The sequence below is a fragment of the Lontra canadensis genome, unplaced genomic scaffold, assembly GCF_010015895.1.
Source record: "Lontra canadensis isolate GAN:19392208 unplaced genomic scaffold, GSC_riverotter_1.0 scaffold28, whole genome shotgun sequence".
In the NCBI taxonomy this organism is placed as follows: Eukaryota; Metazoa; Chordata; class Mammalia; order Carnivora; family Mustelidae; genus Lontra; species Lontra canadensis.
The window spans coordinates 18488925-18511876 of NW_022631022.1; the positions used below are offsets into that span (position 1 = coordinate 18488925).

Consider the following 22952-nt stretch of genomic DNA (forward strand, 5'->3'; position numbering starts at 1 on the left):
CTTTGAGGACCTGCCCTGGAATTCAGCTTCTGAGAGGCTCAACTTTCTAGATAAAAGGGTTCTCAGTCACCCTTCAGGGCCCCTTCTCCAAGCTGAGGAGGTCCATTGCTTTCCCTCATCGGGCCAGGAGGGCCCCTCTGTGGCCCCTCACAAGAGCAGGAGGGACAAGGACAGGGGGAGCCTCCTGCCAGCAGAGACCTAGCAAGGGTAAATCTGGGTCATCTGTGTCAAGTCCAGGCCCTTGGAGTGAGAGTCAGCCTGTCAGTGCAGAAGAAGACCAGCTCCAGACACAGTAGGCACATAGCCACACCCTCCCCAACCACGGCGTTCACTCACAAACTGTGGGTTCTGCCACCCTCCCTGACTCCTCCTGCCTCCAGAATCAAAATGAGCCTGCTCTGAGCTGTGGGAAGCTCCCTTCCCACTTTGCAGCCTTCCTCCTGGTTCCAGCCTGTCTTCCCAACACTTTAAAGGCCTCCCCTTCCCAGCTGGTTCCCTGACTTCCCCCCAGCGGCTGCTTCTGTCTCCTCTTGGCAGCTCTCAATACCATGGTCTTTTGGGCCCTAAATCCCCAAGCTATGAGCTGTTGAGCTGTTGAGCTCCTGCCTGTGCGTCTGCTTGGGGCCAGCAGCCTAGAGGTCCCACGTGCAGGCAGGTGCCTCTCCACCTTCCTGGTCTGCAGGGTTCTCTGGGTGGAAGACAGAGGGGGCATTTGGGACAGCCACCTTCATCTCTTTTCATTAAGGCATTGGGTGACTTCATGGATATGGATAAGCTTTGTAAAGGGCTGTGCATGGGAAGGATCTGAGGGGACAGGTGGACTGGGCTGAGGTTTACAGAGATGGAAGAAAGCAGGCAGTACTTAGGAATGAGAGGCAAAAACCTGCAAAAACCTGCAGAAAGCAAAGACTCTGGGGTGAGACTGAACTTGAGAGGTGAGGGCCTGTCTTCCTCTGTAGGAAGTGACACAGGGCTGAGGTGGACATGGGGGTGGGATAGAGGCAGGGAGGAAATGGGGCCAGAGACGAGTGCCCTGTAGTTTTAAACTGGATGGGGGGAGGACAGAGGGAAAGGCACTTGGAGGGAAGCAGTGAGGGACTGGAGTTAATAGGGAGGCAGTAAGGACAGGTGACCTCCCCAGAGGAGGCCACTCAGCCCTGGTTCTCTCCACAGGTCGCCGAGAGCCCAGAGGAGCCCCTGAACACAGTGCAGAGTGTGGAATCTGTCACCAGCCACCTGTCTCCCTCTGATAAGGAGACCATCATGGTCACTCTCCATGGGGCCACCAACTTGCCCACCTGCAAGGATGGCTCTGAGCCGTGGCCTTATGTCATGGTGTAAGTAGAGCTGGGCACAGGGGCTGGGGCTGCTGTTGGGCTGTGAGCAGCCAATGGCTGTGAGCTGGACTGTGGTACCCAGAGGGGAAAGTCAAGTGTGAATCACACAGGGGCTGTAGGCCCTGTACGCGGTAGGCCTGACCTCTTCCCTGCTGCGTGGGAAGCCGCTCACCAGGACTGGGGAAGGAAGGAAGAGCCACTCCTTGATCCCACAGCCAGCGGGGCAGGGCTTGGCCTCAGTTTGACCTTAGGGAGGTAGGGCCTCCAGATACAGAGGCCAGGGCTGGGCTCTAAGCGGGGTGATGGTGTCCAGTTCTGGGGTAGGTCCTCACAATCATCCTCGTCCTCGGCCCCTACCATTTCCTGGGTCATTTCTGTCCCAAGGGATTCCCCAGTTCTGGTCCTTTAATGCACCCCATACCCGCCACCAGCCAGCTGCAGGCACACACTTCTCAAGGCCTGGTGCTTGAGTGAGGCTGGCACTGCCGTGTCTCATGTCTGTTGCCCACCTTATGGGCGTCACTCCTCCCAGAAGGGTATCAAGGGGCAACACAGTGTCCAGCCAGCCAGCTTTCGGTAGGGATGCTGACTTGTGCCTTCTATCTTGAGGACAAGGCACTGTGCGGTAAACCGTCCCACAAGCTCACCATCCCTGAGCCCTTCTGTAAACTGGGAGCCACCAGCACCGCCCCCAAGCTACTCTACACCTCCCCTCCTCTATGAATTCCAGCAGTTACTCGCCCATATTTCCTTTAGGGAGAGTGCCTGCCCCTCCCCCAACACCTGCTGAAAATCCCACCTTCAAATTCTTGAAGGCTCTTCCTCCTCCAGGCAGCCACCAGAGTTGAGCTCTGGTCACTTAACTGGCATAAGGTGCGGGGCTGAGACAGGGATACAAAGAGCCGGTCACTAGCCGACAACCCAGGCATCCCCACACGGTTGAAAGGAGGTTAGGTGGTGGGAGGTTAGGTGGTGTGCTGAAACCAACAGGTGGACCACTTGCTTGTCTCAAAATCCCCATTTCCACCCAGCCAGCTCTTCGGCCCTCCCCTCCCCCAACTCCCATTTCCGTGGTGAGGAGGGACAGGTGGCAGAGAGTGGGCTTGGCAGGGAGCTCGCCTTCTCCCCTCAGCTATTTCCATAAACCAATTATCGCCGATCATCTCGGGAGATTGAGGCCCTGCCTATCACCAAGCCAGCCGGGGCGGCAGGGCGGGGAGCGGGGCGCCGTGGGGCTCGGCGGGCAGGCACCGCGACCCGCGCCGGCACCCGGTTGCCATGGGAACGCGCGGCGGGAGCCGAGCCGGCCAGAGCCTGGGCGAGGGGTGTGGGGGCGGCGGGGGAGAGCGCATGGCTGCACCCATCTCTCCCCTGGGGGAGGGGGCAGTTTGCAGAGCACAGCCCAGCCCACAGCCCTAGCGTGAGCGCGTTCCTGGGCTCCAGGAGGCTGAGCTGCCACCAGCCCCGGGGGTGCTAATGAGATGCAAATGACAGCAGAAGGGAGGGCTTCTGAGAATGCAGGCCCAGCTGTCAGGGACCTGAAAGGAGCTTTCACGGGGAGCCCTGGCCCCAGGCAGGAACCCCAGAGGGAAGACCCAGACCCGGAGAAGCAGGCGGAGAATCTGACTGTCCCCTGGATGTCTGATTCCACAAGCCCCATAACAAAGCAGACCACAGGCTCTATAAACCGGTCCCACCCATGCTTTTTCTCATGATGAATATTACAGTGCATGAAGTCTATCTAATATAGATTAATATTATTAATCTTTCATCTTCTTTCAAAACCCTTTTTCTCATCTTTCTCTTGCGTGTATTTCTGGTTCCGTCACTTGGTGTCCCACCTGAGCTTCCCGTTCTCTGCCCTCCCCGGGGGTCTCACCTGCAGGGGTTCCTGTCCCAACCTCTGTCCCTTCTCCCTGGGCCTGCTGCATCCCAGCAGGCAGACCTCCGGGGACAGTGGTGGGGTAGGAGTGAAAGCCTCAGCCAGAGAGTACCCTAGAGCCATTTACTCATTCAGCCCCTGAGTGGTGGATCTGAAGAGAGTTCAGGTCTAACAATGGGGACTCCCAAGCTGGGGACCGAGCTGGGGACCGGGTCACTTCCCTCCTGCGCAGGCTCCAGCCTCAAGCCCAGCTAGTACTAGGGTGCTCCTCTAGTTGTGACCGTCCCAGACCAAGAAGTCCTTGTGGCTCATCTTGTGGTTCTATCTCTTTCAAGCAGGGCGAAGGCCCTGCTTCCGCTCTGACACCATTATTCCACTAAAACCTTTTTCTCTAAGGCGACAACCATGCCTCACCCTATGTCCGCTGGGCGTCTCATCTTTAGTGATGCTGGCCTGTCCCCGGTTTCAACCCTAGGTCACTCCTCTTCCTCTGTATGCTCTGCGGGATCTCATCCTCCTCCTGGTGTGGGTGATCTCATTCTCCCCCCGCCCCTACCAAGCCCCCTCCACGCCATCCCTGTCTAGTCAGTGTATTTCTTATCTCCGAAATCTGGCTGCTCCTCTCGGCCAGCTCCCTGACCTTAGGCTACTGCACTGTTTTCTTCTTAGCACATCCAATCTTGCCCCCATCTTCAAACTCATCGTGTTCTCACTGCTCCCAGGGTAAAGAGGATTCCAGGCCCAGCGTGGTTGGGTCCTTGCCCGCCCCTCCCTTTCTCGGCTCCAGCCGTAACAGGTGTGTGTGTCTCCGTTCTCTGAGCAAACCCTGTTCCTTCCCACCCTAGGCCTTTCACTCCCTCCCCAAGAACATTCTCCTTTCCCCTCCCCTCTTTGGATCCCAGCTCAGTCACCTCCTCCAGGAAGCCCTCCCTGTTTTCCCAGACCAAGCCAGAGTTTCCCGCATTTCGTGTTTCCCTGGGACTGCCTGCTTCTTCAGGCCGCAGAGGCAGATCCACGTGTTCGATGTGCTTTTATGGGATCTCGGGCATATTCTTTCTTAGTGCCCACCCCCATGGTGCCCGTCTAGTTCCACAAGTGACCACCAGGTCTGTTTTGCTCCCCATGATACCCCCACCATTTAACAAAGTACCTGGGGCACAGGAAGCTGTCAGCAAATAATTGTTGAATGAATCTGGCCCCATTTCTAGCTTGCTCTGTTACTTTGGGAAAGTTACTTCTCCCCTCAGTGTCCCAGTACCTCACCTGGGAATCTGCCTGGGAGGGCCATGGAGATGGCAGAGCCGGGGTCGGGGCAGGGAGACGCTGACAAGTATAAACCATGATGCGGAGTGAGCGTGTGGGCGTGTGAGATCAATCAGAAGAAAACCATGGGGTGCTGGAGAGAAGCCAGAATGGGGTCAGGATAACCCAGAATCCGGCCCATCCCCTGACTGCCTGTGTGACCTCGGGCCAGTCCCTGCCTTTCTCTGAGTCTCTGTCTTCCTGTGGCCAGCATGTTGGTTCTGGTCTCCATCCTGTCTCCGGCTTGCCAGGCTGGTTTGCTCTCTGGCCTGGGAATCAGTTTCAGTGCCTTAGAGACAACAAGAGCCCCAGCTGTACATGCAAGACAGATTCCACACCCAGGTCTCCTGGACCGGCGCCCAGGTCCAGGTCACCCCTGGCCAATCTGGGCCTGAGCAGTGCCCAGCACCTGCCTCCCAGCCTGGCACAGAGAGGCCTGCCAATCAGAGCACAGCAGGGACCAGGAAGGCAGTGGCCCTGACAGACAGGGGGTGCCCCAGCAGGCTGGGTGTGGGGACAGGGCCAGCCAGGAGACAGTCTGTGGAGTTCTGACCCTTGGCCAAAGGATTGGTGACTGGACTGCTAGTTGGCAGCCGCTTCTCTGACTGCCTGCTGCTCAGAGCTAAGGAACAGGGCCTGAGCCAGGACCAGGAGGGGAAGTGCTGCTTCCTCATGTGCCTGGGGGAGGCTTGGCCCACTGCAGTAGGCAGGACAGAGCACAGATCAGGAGCAGTCAGCCACACTCAAGAGGATCTTTGGTTTTCTTGCATCAGCCTGACCCTGGCCCCAGATTGAGACTGACCTTGATCACGCAGTGAGCCCTGACTCTGGTCATAGACTGAGCCCTAATCACGCACTGAGCCCCTACCCTGGTCCCACACTGAGCTCTGCCCCTGACAACCAACTGAATGAAGGAAAGTATTGAAAGTAGGACCATTGCATAAGGTCCTGGTACGAGAAGGTTAAAGAAGGGCACGTTTACTGAGTGCCTACCATGTACCTGGCAAGTATGCTAGGAGTGCCTGCGTGTGTGTATGTGTGTGTGTTTCATAATTTCATCATCACTTAGCCCTTTGAGCTAGGTAAAATTCGGTCTCCATTTTACAGGGGAGGTGACTAAGGGCTCAGTGAGTTTCTGTGACCTATCCAACATCACAGAGCTAGAGAGTCCCTAAGCCAGGATCCAGGATTCCAAAATCTAAAAGCTTTTTCAACCTCACTCCCTTACTTGATCTTCATGCTGTTGGTCACCCCTCTTAGAAGGGGACTGTTGGCATTGGGATCTGAACCCAGACTTCCAGAGAAGATCCAGGGGCCCGTCTGAAGACACCCCTCCCCCCCCACCCTGGGATCTGGATTGCCCATATCTCCCCGGGTCTGGCTGTGGGCCTTGACCAAAGGCTCCAGAGGGCAGGGATTTGGGCCGAATGAGCAGAGACCTGGCATGACTCACAGATGCCCTGGGAGCTTGTCTCAGCAGCCAGAGAGTGGAGCTCAGCAAACACAGCACTAATACACAGTGCCAGGGATCACGGGACAGTCCCAGGAATAAAGCAGCCCTCATTTGCTGACGGCAGCCCAGGCCGAGCTCTCACAGAGCTCGGTTCTCCTTACTCTGCTTTCAATACAGTCACCCCAGCAGGCAGGTTGCTCAAGCCCCATGTGATAACCAAAGAGGCCAAGACCCAGCGGCGTGCCAGGACTTGTCTGAGGTCACGAGGCTGGCCAGTGAGAGTGGAGCAGTTGAAGGAAAGTGCCTCCATTGGGCCGCTGAGAGCTCACTCGGTTGGAGGCCAATGTTATTCCCTCCCAGCAGGATGCTTGTGGGAAAAAGGCACAGCCTGGGGAGAAGGTCCAGGAGAGGCCTGAGAATCTGATCTCCCCTCCCCAGCCTATGGTGTGGCCTGGCCTGTCCACGCCTGCTCCAAATGATGTCAACCCCTGGAGGCTCAGGGTCTCAGAATTTTTGTTCTTTGAGAACGTCCCTGTATCCCAGGGCTGTAAACACAGCTAGTGTCCGTGGTTAAAATGGGGGTTTCCTGAGAAACCCCCAGCCAGACTTCAGCCACAAGGATCCTTCCAGATGTTCCCTTCTCACCGCCGTGCAGGGCCCCTGCACACCTGAATCACTTATACCGACCCCAAAACCCTGAGCTCTTCCCCGGAGGCCCTGGGATCCTGGAGAGCAGCCCAAGGGGGTAGGGCTTACCAAGAGAAGCGAGTTTTAATGGGAAGATTTCAAGCACTGAGGCAGGCCAGTGGGGACCCTCCTGGTGTCCTCACCGCTTTATGCACAGGCTGTCTCGTCTGCTTATTTCTGAGCATGGACACAGCTGCTGACAGGACCCCTCCTTCTGCCCCAGACATCACAAGTGGCCAGGAGGTTGGGTCCTCCCTCTGGGCTCGGTCTGGCTTCTGTCCCCCTCACCTCCCACACAGGGTCCCAGGTCAGGTGCTACAGGGTCCGGCATCCATCCAAGAGGGTGACAGGCCACAGGGCGGGGGGCTGGGGCTCAGTTTCCTATTCAGCTCCTCCTGCCCTTGTGCTGTTCCCCTTTCTGTCACCTCCCCTCCCTGACACACACTGATCTTCTGTCAGAGGGAGGGGTGCCAGAGGTGACAAAGTTGGTGCCTTCAGGCCTGAAGAGCCAGCTCCACAGATGCTGAAAGCAGCTGGGTGTGGGAGACAAACGGGGGCATAGGGCTCCTTTAGAAAAGCGCCCCACCCCCACCCCAGGCTCACTGTCCCTCCAGAATCTGTGAGGTGAGGAACACCATTATGGGGAGGAGCTGAGCTCAGAGATGTTTAAAGGATGAGCCCACAGAGTCAGTAGGCAGTAAGGCTGGGATTCGAACTCAGGCCTGTGAGCCTGAGCACTAATCCATTCTCTCCGGCCTTCATTGTGATGCTCAGGAGGCTATGGGGTTTTATCCCTGGGGAGGGCAGGTGGGGACAGATCTGCTGCTGGCCCTAAGTGAGGAGAGAGGCCCGTTGTCCCACATCTCCTTTTCACATCACTCTGGGGCCTGTGGGAAGGGCCAGGAACAGGCTAGAGTACTCCGGGGGTGTTGAGGAAACAGGGCCTGCGACTGCGATTGGGGGCCCTTATGATGGTCAGTGTAAGCAGGGCAATCAGTCCCAGGATCCAGCCCCGGACCCCCAGGGCCTTGGGGGAGCCCAGTCTCTGCAGCTGGGCTGTGCTTCCTTCCCTTTGAGGACATACTCTTGGGCTAGAACTTGAGATCTGAACCCTCCTCCCAGCCCAGAGCTGCTCCTAGGGCCGTGCTGAAAAGCTACCCAGGTATAGAACAGGGTCTCAACAGTCTGGGCAGGGGGCTGCCCTCGCAGAGCCGGAGAGGAGGAGCTGCCTCCATCTCTGTGTGAGTCTCCAGGTGTCTGCCACCCCTTCCTTCATTCAACAAACATTTGCTGGGTCCCACTGTTCCCCGAGGGGCACTGGAAACAGCTCCAGCAGTAACAAGCCCCTGCCCCTAAGCGCTCATCGTCACAGTCCAGTGTGTGTGTGTCGTGGGTCACTAAACAGATAATACTCACGTGTCCTTTGCCCACACCCCCCGGGCAGAAGGCAGCTAAGCAGGCTCCAGACCCCAGCACTTGGGCATCAGGACCCCTAGGGGAAGGCTGGTCTTAGGAAGAGGGCAGGAGGTAGGGCTCTACATCAGAGAGAAACAAGAATCAGAGTGAGTCGGGTCATTTTCCTGAGGCGGGGAAATTCACCTGTATGTCTGCCCACATTCCTCCTGCTTGAAGACTGCATCCACGAGAAAGGTGACACTGGGAAGAGGATGGTGTTCCGAGAGACCCATCACGAAGGATCTCAAGTCATGGAGAGAAGGGCCTCCCAGGCAGGGCTGTTTCCCCCAGGCCTGTACTCAACCAAGGGACTACCTGTCATCCCAACTCTTAGGGCCAGGATAGGGCCTGACAGCTGGACCCTTTCCCCTTTGCCTAAGAAGATGGCTCTCGGAGCCTTTCAGCAAGCTAAGCCACAGCATGGACCACAGCGGGATGCTCCAAAGACTGGCAGATCGAATTGGACCATGCACCACCTCCCGTCTCTGCTGAGAAAAAAGACTTCTCTGGAAAACAAGGAAATCCTTTCTAGGAGAAGACGGAGGGTATGACAATACCCAGCAGAGTGGGGCTTGAGTCTGGCTTCTCACCCATCACAAAATTCTGTGGGCTGAGATCTTCCCCTGGGGCGTGTGGAAGGAGTCCACCTGCGCTGCTGCCTCCCTGAGCGGGGGAAGGGGTACACGGTTCACCTCGAGGGGCTCCCCTGAGAGCAGGGGGATTATTTCACATGAACTATGGGTAGGGAGGTGGGGAGAAGCGTCCCGGCTTTGTAGGAAAAAGTTTCCCTCTGCCGAGTGCTCATCTCAGAGTTCCGAGGAATGCCTTGTTTCTGAGTGTCAGATTCGGGGGGTGGGGGGCAGTCCCCCCTCCCTGCGGGAGGTGCAGATGGGGCAGATGGGGAGTTGGCTGGCCTCCAGCGCTCCAGGTTCGGTTACTCCTTCCATCAAGGCCCACCTGTAGTGGTGTGGCACCATCAGCAATTAGTGATGGTTCATTAGAGTCCAATTAATAAATGAAACGCAGGATGAGAGCCATTACTTTGCTAAGAATAACAGCCCTTCTCATGCCTGAAGTGGCAGCCGCCCAAGAGCTCAGAACCCTCAGGAACCAGCAGCCCTGGGGGTGGGGGGAGGGGTGCCCTCAGAGTAGGGGGTTGTTGATGTTGTTGCGCCGTGGTCCAGTAAAGAGGGAGGACAGTAAAGAGAGAGGGCAGCTTCAGATCCAGCCTCCCTGCCTGGGATCTTAGCTCCTCTTTTGTGGATCCCTGGCTGTAACTTCTGGCCCAGCAATCCCCAGGGAGCTTGGCCAAGGCCAGAGGTATGAGGCCAGGGCTTTGCCCTCCTTCCTGTCTGGCCTCAGAGGACAATGCACATGGGTGTGGAGAGAGTCAGGCTGGAGAAAGAACAAGGTCAGAGAGGACCACAGACCTCCCCAGGGAAGGCTGGGTGTCTCTGTACACATGTGTGCATATGTAAGCACACATGCTTGTGCTGGGGGAGGGGAAGCAGAGGAGAGGCAGGGACAGTGGCAACATGGATCCCACTCCTAGAGGTGTGTGCTTTAGAGGGCATTTCAGAGGCTGGGTGGCGGCTGGGGGAGCAGCTCAGGAGCTTGTCCTCACCCTCCCCGGCCGTGCCCCTTGCTTCACCACCTGCTCACCTTCCTGACAGCTGCAGCCCCAGGAGCACATGCCCCTCCCTGTGTTACAGCCTCAGAGAAGGGGAGCAAAATCCATCTTCTTCCTTCCCACTCACAGATGTGCCTGGGCCTCACCCCCAGCCCCTGCTTGAGTGGGAGCCCTGGAGCCTCCTGGCTGCTTTGCCAAACATCCACCATATCCCTCTAGTGTGCTGCGGGGTGGGCCTGGCAGAGAGGGGTTTCCTTTTCCTGGCAGCTTGGGACCCAGGATGGCTACACGGTGCCTCTGAACCCAACCCCAGCTCCATCTTGGTGTGACTGCTCCCCCCATGGCTGGATTAAGTCTGAACCTCAGGAAAGCAGGCAGCACCCCGCAGCTCCCCCAGGGCGGGGTGGGGGGAGGAGGGAGGACCTCGCTGTTACAGCTGAGCTTTGTGGGGGCAGGTCCCTAAGATGCCCCATGGACTCCGAAATTGCCCTGGGAGACCTGACCCCATCAGTGGCTGGAGGTCCTAGAACCCAGCCACCCACGTGCCCAGCTGGGAGTGCAGAGTGGGGACTAGGAGCAAGGAGTGAGCTGGCCCCCTTCACCCATCTAGATTTCCAGTTTCTAGAATAGCATCAAAGCCTGAAGGAGTCAGCTGTGCCAGGAAAAGCCATTACCCTGACAGCCTCCCTCCACCTGCTAAAAGCCTCCCTCCTTCCCCAGGGGTCTCACCCCTCCTGAGTTATTTCGCCTCCATTCACCTAGCACTGACAGACCTCTCTGATGTGTGCAGAGCGAAGGGCTGAATGGGAGGAAAGAGATGCTTGATGCTTGCTTAACCCCTTCTATGCCTGAACAGAGTCAGCACCAGCAAGCTCCCTTGGCCTTGCCCATGGCCCGTCCCCATCTCATTCCACCTGGAGTCCCTCCTACCAGGAGCTTGTGAGAAGGGGAGGGGACAAGGGGCTGAAGACCTTTCAGGAGGGTGGAGGACAGGCTGGCAAGTTCAGGTCCTGGGTTCCAACCTGCGGTCTTGACACTGCACTGTGTGTGACTCAGGTCCCCTGCTCACCCCTGTGTCTGTCCTTTCTGTGTGCTGGCCAAGTCCCCAGGGACACACAGGCCCACATGCCCCCACAGGAGCAGGTTGGGTGTTTGCGGTGTAGAGGACTGACTTCGTCCTGACGCAGAATGCAAGACCAAGGGTGGCAGGAGGAAGGGGCTCCCATTGCAGCCCTGAGTGAGCAGGGAAGTTGGAAGGGAGGGAGCTCCAATTACCTTCCAGCCTCAATGGCTTCTTCTCTCCAGCCTGGCAGCCTCCCACACACCCCTCAGCCAGAGCGGCCCCCTTTGCAGGTGTGGGGAGGCAATATGTCTGGGAGGCGCGCCCCTCTGCATCTCAGCACTCCTTCAGCGCTCACTGGGCCCTGCCAGGCTGCCCTGTGTCAGCGAACTTAGAAACACCTAGCTTATCTTCCACAGGAGGGCATAACATGGACTGGGGCCTCCTGTGTGCTGGCAGCTTAACATGGTTTCTTCCCAGTCCTTAACAACAGCCCTGAGAGGGAGGCCCACCTACAGAGCATGACACTGAGGCTCAGAGAGGGCAGGTGGCCTGGTCACGAGGTAACTGTGGCCTCAGACCCAGTTATGTGTGACTCTGAAGCCAGTACTCTCTCCAGGACTCCACACCCTGGTCACAACGGCCAGAGACCACCCCCCACCCCACCACCAGGGTGTCTCCAGTTGTGAGACCAGAGTCTCACAAGAATGCTTGTCCAGGGGAGTCCTATAGACAAGCGGGGAGCAAAGATCCAGGCCGGTATGTCACTCAGGTCCAGAGGACAGAGGGAGCCATGAGGACCTGGGGAGTGGGGGGAGCCAGAATGCTTCCTGGAGGAGAGTAGGATGGGCTGGGAAAACCACGGGCTGGTTTAGCTACCACGTGGGGCACATCAGCTCAGAGCTTCTGGGCCAACTCGCCTGCCCCACACTCCCTTTGGGGGCCTCCGGGGGCGGTTCTGAGGCTGGTGAGGACACCATCTGTGCTTCTGCCTGGAGAAGCAGAGGCAGCACCTCCCCCTCCCTAGTACGTGCTGTGGCTCCCCTGCTCCAGGCTCTGGGATGATTCCTCAGCCATGATTGCTGCAGTTAATGTAGCTGCACCATTTACAGCCCCAACATAATAACATCCTCAACAGAAGAAAGATTAACTCTCGCTGAACTGGTTGATAGCTTGGGAACTGAGGGACATGTAACTCAGACACCTGTGGGATGCACTGGGTGACAGAGGGCCCAAGCTCCCACGTGGGATGCACTGGGTGACAGAGGGCCCAAGCTCCCACGTCACCTTGGACAACCGGGCCCTGAACGACCCTTCACCGCCCCCTGCCCTGTCCCATGCCCAGCTCCTCGTGTCCAGCCCAGGGCCCTGTGCACAGTGGGTGCTGCCAAAGGCGGTAGCTGGCTTGTGCTCCATTGAAAAGGTTCAGAGCCCGGGAAGCTGGGCTGAGCCTCAGGAATCTGGGCCAGCAGCTTAGGGAAATGAAGGTCAAAGGAGAAGCCAGCCAGGCAGGCACCACACAGCCGCCCTGCCCAGAGACTTCCTCCCACCGGACAGAGCCTAGAGAAGAGTCAGGACGGGGAGTCTCTGCACACAGGCGCCTACTGGGGAGCCCTGGCCAGGCAGGGGACAGGAAGTCAGACAGGCAAGGCGTCTCTCCTTGCTCCCATCCCCACCCCTGGCCTCTGGTGCCTGAGTCCACGGGAAGGCCTCAGCGGTGGTAAGCAAGACAGTGTGGTCACCCAGGCCATCAGAGCATCTGAGGAGAGAGGCCCGGTGTCCCCTGGGCCTGGGATGACCGGAGTGTGTCTGCCTGGGAGGGAGCTCTTTATTCTTTGTCCTCCCTTTGCTCAGATTTATGGACAGTTGTCCAGCAGGCAGGACACCCTTCCTCTGACTCAGCCTGCTCCTCCCCTCCCCAGGAAAACCACATCAGAGGACATGAAGAACCAGAATGCTAAGGCAGTCACATCTGTGACCTCCAAGCCCACCACAGCCCCCATCTGGGGGGACACAGTCAAAGTGGAGCTCCAAGCTGAGGATGCAGGGCGAGAAGGTGAGGCAGGGGTGGAGGGTGGCTGGTGTGCATGGGAGGGGTGTGAGGCAGAGGCTGGCCCCTCAGTTCAGCTGGAAGCCACCCGAACACCACCTTGGGCTCAGTTAAAAGCACTTTAAAGAAAAAAAAATTATAATACTGTCATGCCTCATCTCCTCAGTCTGCTCGAAAAATGAGTTGTTCCACATAAATGAATTTTCCAGACAATGAAAGCTTATCTTTTTATGGCCACTGTTATCATTTTCATGGTTGTTATTACTGCTGTCTCCCACCGAAACAGCACATTACAGCTTCCTGGCACATCCCCACGCATTGTTCATTAGAATTACACCTCCTGGGAGAAGCAATGCTGCTCCCATTGCTTAGATGGGAACACTGAGGTTCAAGGAACTGAAATAACCGGCTCAAGCTCATGTGGTCCATAAGTGGAGGACCTAGGATCAGCAAACATGTCCCCACTGCAGCTGCAGGGCTCTAACTGCTTCCCTAGACTGGCTCCTTATCCTGCCATCTCCCCCAGCACTGCCCACTGTCAGATAGCAGTGTTCCTGTGCTTCCTGAGGACCAGGGTGCGCTCTTGTAGACTGCCTTGCTCCTTTGCCCCTGGAAGCCTTTCCAGTCCCTGACTTTGAGCAAATTCTAACACTGTAGGTAATGTAAGTTTTTCAAGGCAGGGCTCATACCAGAATCTCCAGGTACAGGCATTCATGTGTATGTGTGCACTCATGGTTTCTGCTCTTAGGCGAGAGCTCAGGCTGGGCACACACAGGAGTATTGACGGGCAGGTGCCAGGACAGCGCTGGGGATCGGCATTGGGCTTCGTCAGCACAGACCCACACATGCCCACAATATCTCTGCTCAGGCTCTCCTCTGGCTGGTGGTCCTTCCCTCAGAGACCGGCTTTACTTCTCCCCTTGAAATCTCACTGGGGCCTTAGAACTCTTGTCTGCCTCGGGAAGAACAGAAAGCCAGCTGCTAAAGATGGGAGAAGAGGAGAGAAGCAAAGTGGGAGGAGGCACATCAATAAAAGGGGAAGAGGCTACTTCTGGGTCAAGCCAGAGAATATTTTTCTGCCTATAAAGGGATAGGTGGGGCTGCTGGGTGAATTAAGAATATGTGGGAGAGGAGGAAAAATTGACCTAGGATTTCATGCACATGTATGTGTGTGCCTGTGTGTGCATGTGTTTGTGAATGCCTGCCTGCTGGCCCGCGTGTATGTGTGAATGTGGTATGTGTGACTATGTGCTTGTCACTGTGCCATAGGCTTGCATGTCTGTGTGTCATGTGTGTGTGTGTGTTGCAACAGTGTGTTGTGTCTGTGCCTAGATTTATCTGGGAGGTGGTGTTTGCCTGGAAGTATGTGTGTATATAGTCTGTGTATTCATGTGTGTTAGGGGTTGTGGTGAGTGGATCTGGGATCCCATCCCACCTTGAGCTCTGCACATTTTGGGTGACTGTAGGAAAGGACATGATGAGTCAATGGCCTTAGGGTCCATCTGTGCAGCAGAGAGGGGACGGGACTCGCTGCAGAAAGAACAAGAGGGTAGGGAAGGCCTACTGGATAGACGGAATATTGGCAGGTGCCTCTTTGCAGATTGAAGTAGCTGGATGCTCGTTGAAACCTGGTTGGAACCGGTTGCTGTGGTGATGTCTGTGATGGGGGTGGGGGAGATGGGGGCCAAGCCAAGAGGTGTCGGGGAGGGAAAGAGGTAGCTCAAGGAGGTGTTAATGAAAAGCAAAGGAGAGTTGCAGACCCATGTCAGGGCCAAAGCAGGCGGGTGGCAGAAATGGCTTGTTGGCCACACAAAGGGAGCCGTGGGAGGCTGGAGGGGCACAGTGCCCAGAGAAGAAGCTGATGAAGCGTGTTTGTAGCATAGAGACAGGAACAGGGAAGGATGGCTGTCCATTCCCCCCAATTATAGCTCATCTGCTGGCTGCCCACACAGAGTTCCCAAGATTGGGGTAGGGGGAAAAATGCAAGACATTCACCTCTTCTTTCAGCCTCAGCAAATTCCAGCCAGATTTGGGGACTCAGGACCCATGGGTAGTGGCCATGAGGGGCTACAGCTTCCACAGCTACTGTTGAAGCTCTGGGTGGGAGCACTGGAATCCTCCAGCTGAGTTTTTTCAGTTCTGCTCAGGGCTGGGTGAGTACACGGAGCACTACAGATGGTTAATGAGGAGGAAAATAGTGACAGCTACAAGGAGCACTTGCTTAGAATTTCATAGCTTGAAAAACACATTTCCCTCCCTACAACAATAGTAGGAGGGACAAGGTTTTTCCTTTTTAAAATATTGACATTTTGCAGAGCAGGTACATGAAGCTCAGAGAGGTTAAGTGACTGACTAAAGGTCACCGAGCAAGTTGGTGTGTTAGTACTAGGTCTGCTCACTTCAAATCCTTTGTCTTACTCGACTTCCTTCAAGGCAACCTCAAGTCTTTTGTGTACCCATTTTGCTTTCTTTCCTTTTAACGCAGATCCCATATGGCCAGCACTTGAGGGACTTTGGCAAGTGTCTTTCCCTCTCTCTGTATCCAGGGTAGCTGTGTGGAAGAGGAAGAAAGGAAGAGTAATTAGCAAATGCTCCTCCTCCTCCTTCTCTTCCACACATTAATCCATATGACCCACCAAGGGGTGCCTGGGTGGTTCAGATGGTTAAGCAAATGCCTTCAGCTCAGGTCATGATCTCAGGGTCCTGGGATCAAGCCCCACATCAGGCTCCCTGCTCAGTGGGGTGCCTGCTATTCCCTCTTCCTCTGCTTGTGCTCTGTCTCCCAAATGAATAAAATCTTTTTTTTTTAAGATTTTATTTATTTATTTGTTAGAGAGAGAGAGCGCGAGCACAGGCAGACAGAGTGGTAGGCAGAGGCAGAGGGAGATGCATATGGCCGAGCAAGGCTTCCACCCGAGCAAGGAGCCCGATGTGGGACTTGATCCCAGGACCTGAGCAGAAGGCAGCCGCCTAACCAACTGAGCCACCCAGGCGTCCCAAAATCTTTTTTTTTTTTTTTTTAAAAAGCAAATGACCCATCCAGCGCCAAGTGTTGAGCTGTCCGTGGTGCTGATATGTCCTTCTCTCAGGAAAGAGGCAAAGGGCAAGGGTCTGCTCTAGTCTCCTTCAGCTACACCTGTCCTTCCCATCCTGCCTTCCCCATTTTTCTCTAAACCTTTTAGATCCTTCCTTCCTCCATCTCTATCATTCTCTCTCCCCTGCCTCTTCTTCCTCAAACCACAGACTTCCAGGATGGAAAGACATTTCCAGGATCAAAAACCCAGTCTCCCATCAAACACCATCTCTGTGATGGTGATCAAGTTATTTACCACTCTCCGCTCCACTAGTCACACTGTAAAAACAGAGATGGTGATTCCTTCTTGAGGGGTTGTGGTGGGGATTTGTTGGAATACTGACTCAGGAACACCCATCCCTGTATCTGGTATACAGCAGGTGCTCATTAAGCGGGATTGCCTGTATATTTCCAGGTCATTGGCATTCCCCTCAGAGTTCATCCTGAAGTTCATGCATTTTATAACAAAATGTAGTCTCTTTGGAGGGAGTTTTTTTTTTTTTTAAGATTTTATTTATTTATTTGACAGAGAGAGAGAAATCACAAGTAGGCAGAGAGGCAGGCAGAGAGAGGGGGGAAGTAGGCTCCCCACTGAGCAGAGAGCCTGACGTGGGGCTCGATCTCAGGACCCTGAGATGATGACCTGAGCCGAAGGCAGAGGCTTCACCCACTGAGCCACCCAGGTGCCCCTGGAGGGAGTTTTCTAAGTGGTGCATTGTTCTTAGTGTTAGACTAGTTTTCATTTCCTTGGAGTAGACTTTTGTTGGTATTTGTACTATGAGATTTCTTGAGCAGATCTTGTTTCCTTACTGAGACTCAGTTTCCCCATTTACAACATGTGGGAGGTAAGTCCTCCCCTTCCTGCCTGAGGAGCTGGTGAGAGCGTCTGTGACTAAGGGAAGCAGCTCCTAGGAAAGGGTATGATTCCTGCTTCTGTGCATGTCTCTGCCATCATATGTGTGTCTTTTTTTTAATACTTTATTTATTTATTTGACAGAGAGACAGTGAGAGAGGGAATACAAGCAGGGGGAGTGGGAGAGGGAGAAGCAGGCTTCCCACCAAGCAGGGAGCCCAATGCGGGGCTTGATCCCAGGACCCCAGGACCATTACCCAAGCCGAAGGCAGATGCTTAACGACTGAGCCACCCAGATGACCTCATATGTGTGTCTCTTGATATGGGGGTTCCATGCCAGGTGTGTCCATCTCTGAGTTGGGAGTTTTTAGACCGCAGGACAGAATTGCATCTTTGGTTTCTAACAGCACCTAGGATGGAGATTTGCCCTGGGCCAGGGCTCAAATGGTACTTGTGAATGTGTGTGTGTGTGTTTGTGTGTGTGTGTGTGTGTGTGTTGTGTGTTGGGGGGTGACTCACATGTGTACATATGCATGTTGGTTCCTCAGCAGGGTCCCTGCTCCCTGCTCTGGGCAACATCTCACCTCCTCCACACTGGGAAGGATGCTGGTCAGCTAAGCCCTGTTTTGAGATTGTGCTCCTTTTTCTCTATTAAGTTGTGATCCTCAAGGTGATGGACAATAAAAAGAAAGAGGAGCTGTTGTCCTACCAAATCCCCATCAAGTACCTGCGTGTCTTCCACCCCTACCATTTTGAGCTGGTGAAGGTGAGTCAGGGCCCTGAGTCCCTGTGGGCCTGGGATAGGTAAGGGGACCCACCTTGATCCCCCTTGCTGTTCCCTCAGAGCCTCCCACGCTCACCCTGCAATATGACAAGTCTTGGAACATATGGGGCTCAGGAAACCCAGCTCCTGGCAGGTAGATAAGAATGATTTCCATGAGAATTTGGAATTCTCTGAATTCATCTCTGTAAAACAGCCCAACAGCTTGGAACATCTACTTCATTAAATGAATACACCAATGAAAGATACATTCTGGTTTCATGTATGTTTAAAGTGGGACTAGATCTGGGGCGCTTGGGTGGCTCAGTCATTAAGCGTCTGTCTTCGGCTCAGGTCATGATTCCAGGGTCCTGGGATGGAGCCCCACATGGGGCTCCCTGCTCAGCAGGAAGCCTGCTTCTCCCTCTCCACCCCCCCGCTTGTGTTCCCTCTCTTGTGTATCTCTCTCTGTCAAATGAATAAATAAAATGTTTTTTTTTTTTTTTAAAGTGGGACTAGAGGCGCCTGTGTGGCTCAGTGGGTTAAGCCTCTGCCTTCAGCTCAGGTCATGATCCCAGGGTCCTGGGATCGAGCCCCGCATCGGGCTCTCTGCTCAGTGGGAAGCCTGCTTTCCCCTCTCTCTCTGCCTGCCTCTCTGCCTACTTGTGATCTCTCTCTGTCAAATAAATACACAAAATCTTAAAAAAAAAAGTGAGACTAGATCTAAAAATCAAAAAAATACAGTATTTACAGAATTCCTACTATGTCCCCAGTCCTGGGCCAAACACCATCTCTAATCCTTAAGGCGAATTACATTTTGCATACATAGGACTGGGACCCAGAGAGAGGAATCCTGTCAACCTGGGTGACAGAGCAGATGAGTAGCAGATTGGAGGGTGAGCCCCAGTCACCTGTCTCCCAGGTCATTTCTTTCTGCGCTGCCACATAGTGTGTTGGCCGGAAGAAGATTCAGAAGATTTGGGGCAGGTGGAAGAGAAAGTGCCCCCTGGAGGGCACCCCTTTAGTAAGCAAGTGGGCAGGAGCCTGGAATGGGGAGCCTTAGGTATCCCAGTCCATGGCTTGAACTTCCCAGGACGGCTCCTCCACCCACTCCCTCTCCCCAGTGCTGACTGGTGGAAGGGAGAACTCACTCACTCATGGCTCAATACTTAGTACCTACTATGTGCCTGGCACTGGACCAAGATGAACAGAGCATTACTTTCCCCTCAGTGTGCACTCCAGGCCCCTCTTGTGGTTTGGAGTAAGGAACAATGTGATGCAAGTTTGCCTAGGTTCCTATCCCTGGTCTGCCTCTTGCTAACTGTATATCCACAGGAAGCTGCTTAACCTCCTAGGCCTCCCCATTTCTCACCGGCAAAATAGACACTGAGCATGCACTTGGACAATCAGTTGCAACAATGGGCCTAAGGACCCTGGCAAAGCACCTGCCACATGTTGGGGGCTCAGTTTGGGTGAGTTCCCCTTCTTTCTTCCCATCAAGCCCTGCACTGATCTTCTTTCCAAATACCTTCTCAACCATGACCCAGGGATCTTTACCTTCTTAATCCCCTTCCCTAAGCCTGGAGGAGGTACCTGGGGTAAGCAGGGACAGGAAGGGCCAGAGAGATGAGCGACTCGCCTGGAAGGCTTCACACTTCAGCTGTGACTCTGCAATCATCACCCAGGCCTTCTGGCTTTCTGGCCGCTTACAACCCAGGCCCTGTTATCACATCTCCACAAAGAGAGCAGGCAGGCCATGGTCCTTATGAGGGCGAAGAAATATTCAAATAGAAAAGGGAAGATTTATTATATTGATCTTGGAAAGGCTCGCAGGGACCATGAGCTTTAATTATCAGCTTGGAGCCCCGGTGGAGCAATGCCAAGTGATTGTCTGCAAAGGGCTGGATTTATGGCTGGGGGCTGCCCCTTAGTCACTCTCCTCCTGGTGTGTCTTCTTCCCTCACCCTGACCCCAGCCCACTCAGTCTGGAAAAGCTGAGGGAGCCACTGCCAAAACCCAACTGTACGCCACCATCGTTCGGAAGGGGAGCTTCTTCCCCCGCTACATCGGCAACAACCACACAGCTCTGGAGGTACCGGGACTGGGGCCCCGGGTTGGGAGGGGCAAGTTTTGAGCAGCCCCCAGGCCCTGTCCTTCACCACCTCTGACTGGCTTGACTTTGTGAGGCAGGGAGGGGAGTCTGGGGAAGAAAGCAACGGGGCCTTTCCAGAATAGCCCACGTACTTTGCGAAGGACAAGCCCTGGGATCTCAGGGATGATGGGGATAGGGATGGAGATGAAAATGATGTCTAATCTTTCCCAACATTTCCAGGTCCCCCGTCCTACCCTAACCTGGCCACCTCTTGCTCTGCTTCACACACTGTGCAGGCAGGATGGAGAACTGGAGGCTTCCAAAGCTTGATGTCTGCCTGAATCTTACGGGATTGGGGGGGGGTGGGGAGGAAAAGCTGTTTTCTCTCCTAGTCTATTCCTCTTGAAGTAGTGACCTCTGATCTAGGGCTTACAATCCCCCAAATTTTAGGGCCTCTCCCCTTTTCTTTGAGTCCTATCTCTGAAGAGGTTTGGCTGGCCTTCTAATTAGGCATTCATTCACCCATTCAACAGCTGTTTACATAGCCTCCTCCAGGCCTGGCCCAGCTTGGAACTAACTTCCACACACACCGTCCCCAAACTTTTACCCCAACCTCAGCCTTCCAGCAGTTTCAGAAGGCTGGGCCATACTCCAGAAATATGCCCAGGAACCTGCCCCCTCTCCCTTTCCCCCATGGCCTTCAAACTGCCAAGGATGACAGATTCAAATGCAGCATTGGTCTGAATGGGATGGGGAGGGCGGGGGTCACCAAGGAGGGTGGGGGTCACCAAGCCCAAACTCTGGGCTTCCCCTGCCCCAGCCCGGCTGATCTGATCCACCCCGCAGCACTATAAGAACTGCTCCTGAGTCCCATTTCACAGCTGGGGACACCAGGACCCAAGAAGAAAGAGTCTGGGATGGAAGTCCAGAGGTCCTGACCCTCACCTCTGCTTCCCCATTGGATGCTCCCTCTGGTCCATTCTCCCTCCCTTTTACATCACGCCCTTTCCTGAGACCTGCCAGCAATACACACACATACACACACATTCATGTGTACACACAAACATGCACGTATACACAAACACACCCAGAACTAGGAAGAATGGCCACAGCTTGTCCAGGCCACGCCACGCCCCACAGTGAGAAGGTAATACCCTTAAGACCCAGCAGAACCCCGGCCTGCAGGGGTCTCCGACGATCTGCCCCATGCCTACCCCAGCCCCAGACTTACCTGGTAGAGTCTCCAGCAGTGCGCCCACTCCCTGTCCCCAGCACAGATGCCCCCCACTTCTGGTCCAGAGAGCAGACTGGAGAGCACAGTGGGCAGAGAAATTGCTTCTGTCACTCACCAGCTGTCATGAGCCAGTGTGCTGCGGCAGCTGTCTCATTCACACCTGACCATTCAGCACAGACCAGGTGTAAATTACCCCTCAACCTCTCAGAGACCTGCTTTCAGTCCCTATGCCTGTTGGTGTCCCTGTGAGCACGAGGGCCTGACACCTCCGCAGCGGACTCCCTCCGCCCAGACTCCTGTCCCCACCCGAAGTTTGAAACACCTTCACCAGATCCAGTCCTTTGAATCTGGGGCAGGGAGTCAGTCTCCAGGGACCCCTTTAGTGCTGAATGGCCCTAAGCACTATTATTTGAAGGCCTTACAGGTCACCAGCTAAGATGGGTCCTGGCAGAGGGGCCCAGGAGGGAGTGCTCAGGGAGGAGGAAAGAGAAGAGCCAGAGGAAGTCCCAGCTCCCAGGCACTGTCCTCCCATTGCAGGTCAGAACTAAGAGGACCAGAGACAGTATGATCCCACCCTTCAGTGTATGAGCTGGGATCCAAAGGTCCAGAGTGGATCAGGGACTGGCCATGGTGACATAATGACCCAGCTGTTGAGAGGGGCCCTTCAGCTGTGTTCACAGCCCCTTCTCTTTCTGTTTTTCCTCCCCTAAGCACCCCATAGTTAGGATCCCCATCTACCCTCCAAGGACAGCTCAAACCCAGCCTCTCCCTGAGGCCCCTGCCTGCCCCCCCCCCCACCCCGGCCCAGGCATCAGAGGTTCTGTCTCTCTCTCTGGCTCCGAAGCACACTCAACATCTCCCTCCCCTGTCTTCCACTCTTCTCCTCCATCAGTGGAGCTCATTTCTCCCCAAAACACAAACTGAGCTCCTACTCTGTGACAGGGACATTTGTTAACAGCTGGGGAAACAGCAGTGAACAAGGCAGACATGGTCCCCACGCCTGTGGAGCCTGGGTTCTACTCAGATGGACAGAACATGAACAAGAAAGAAATGAGAATGAACACAGGCTATGATGAACGCTATGGAAGAGGCAATCCAGGGGCTAGAGAATGGGGTGGGCTGCTTTTAGTAAGAGTGGTCGCAGAAGGCCTGCCAGAGGTGGTCATTTAAGTCCTAAAGGAAAAGAAGAAGCCAGCCTCTGAGTCGCTGGGGGTGGGGATGTTGAATCTAGGCAGAGGGATCATCATGTGCAAAGGCCCTGAGGCAGAAACAAATCAGCATGTTGAAGGGGTGAAACAAAAGAGGCTGGAACAAAGGAGGAGTTGGGGATTGGTGGAAATGTGGGCCAAGGGCAGACAGGCCAACACATGTAGGCTTTGGCCATGATGGTAAGAATGACAGCATTCACTCCAATGGCAGTGGGAGTATGGTCATTCCCGGTCTCAAGCAGGGGAATGACATAGTTCAATTCATTTTTACAAAAGCAGTTTTTGCCATCATGTATCAAATTGCCTGGGAAAGGGATGGGTTGGGTGAAGAATAGAGGCCAGTGATGGGGGTCAAAGAAGTAAAAGGAGCCACAGGAATCACAGCTGGGGGAGTTAGGGTGAGGGCAGAGGGGTAAGTGTGAGCCCATTCTGTGGGTAAGGGGCGAGGACCAGGAGCCAGATCAGGAATCTCTTGGGTTGGCGGTGGAGGTGTATGGGAACAGAATCTGTGTCTTCTCCCCCTGCCTTCCTAATGCCTAGCCCAGAGCCTGAAGGAGGGCAGCAGAGAATGAAACAAGTGAGACAGATAGAGGCAGGGATGAGCTCATTATTGGGGCGAAAGATGGCAGCTGGGTTGGCCTTGTCCCCAAGAGGGCCCCAAATTACCCAAGATTCACCTGCCTCTTCTCTTCCCCAGGTCTTCCTCCGGGGAGTCAACGAGCCCCTGGTCAACAACCCACACCCCATAGTGGTCATTGCCAGGGTGGTTCCCAACTACAATGATTTTAAGTGAGTGGGGCCCAGGTGGGTGTGGCCAAGGGGAGGGCAAGGAGGGCAGAGGACAGAGGAGGCAAAAGGCTGTCATTGTCACCACAG

General features: G+C 55.0%; 1 protein-coding gene across 1 annotated transcript in view; it reads left to right on the forward strand.

Moving 5' to 3' along the window:
- Window positions 1-22952, forward strand: part of CCDC33 (coiled-coil domain containing 33) — a 102061-nt gene that overhangs the window by 20807 nt on the left and 58302 nt on the right. The window contains exons 4-8 of the mRNA XM_032865037.1: window positions 1174-1337; window positions 12729-12862; window positions 17439-17548; window positions 19518-19634; window positions 22774-22865. Coding sequence (XP_032720928.1) covers window positions 1174-1337; window positions 12729-12862; window positions 17439-17548; window positions 19518-19634; window positions 22774-22865 — 617 coding nt within the window. The remainder of the gene's footprint in view (window positions 1-1173; window positions 1338-12728; window positions 12863-17438; window positions 17549-19517; window positions 19635-22773; window positions 22866-22952) is intronic.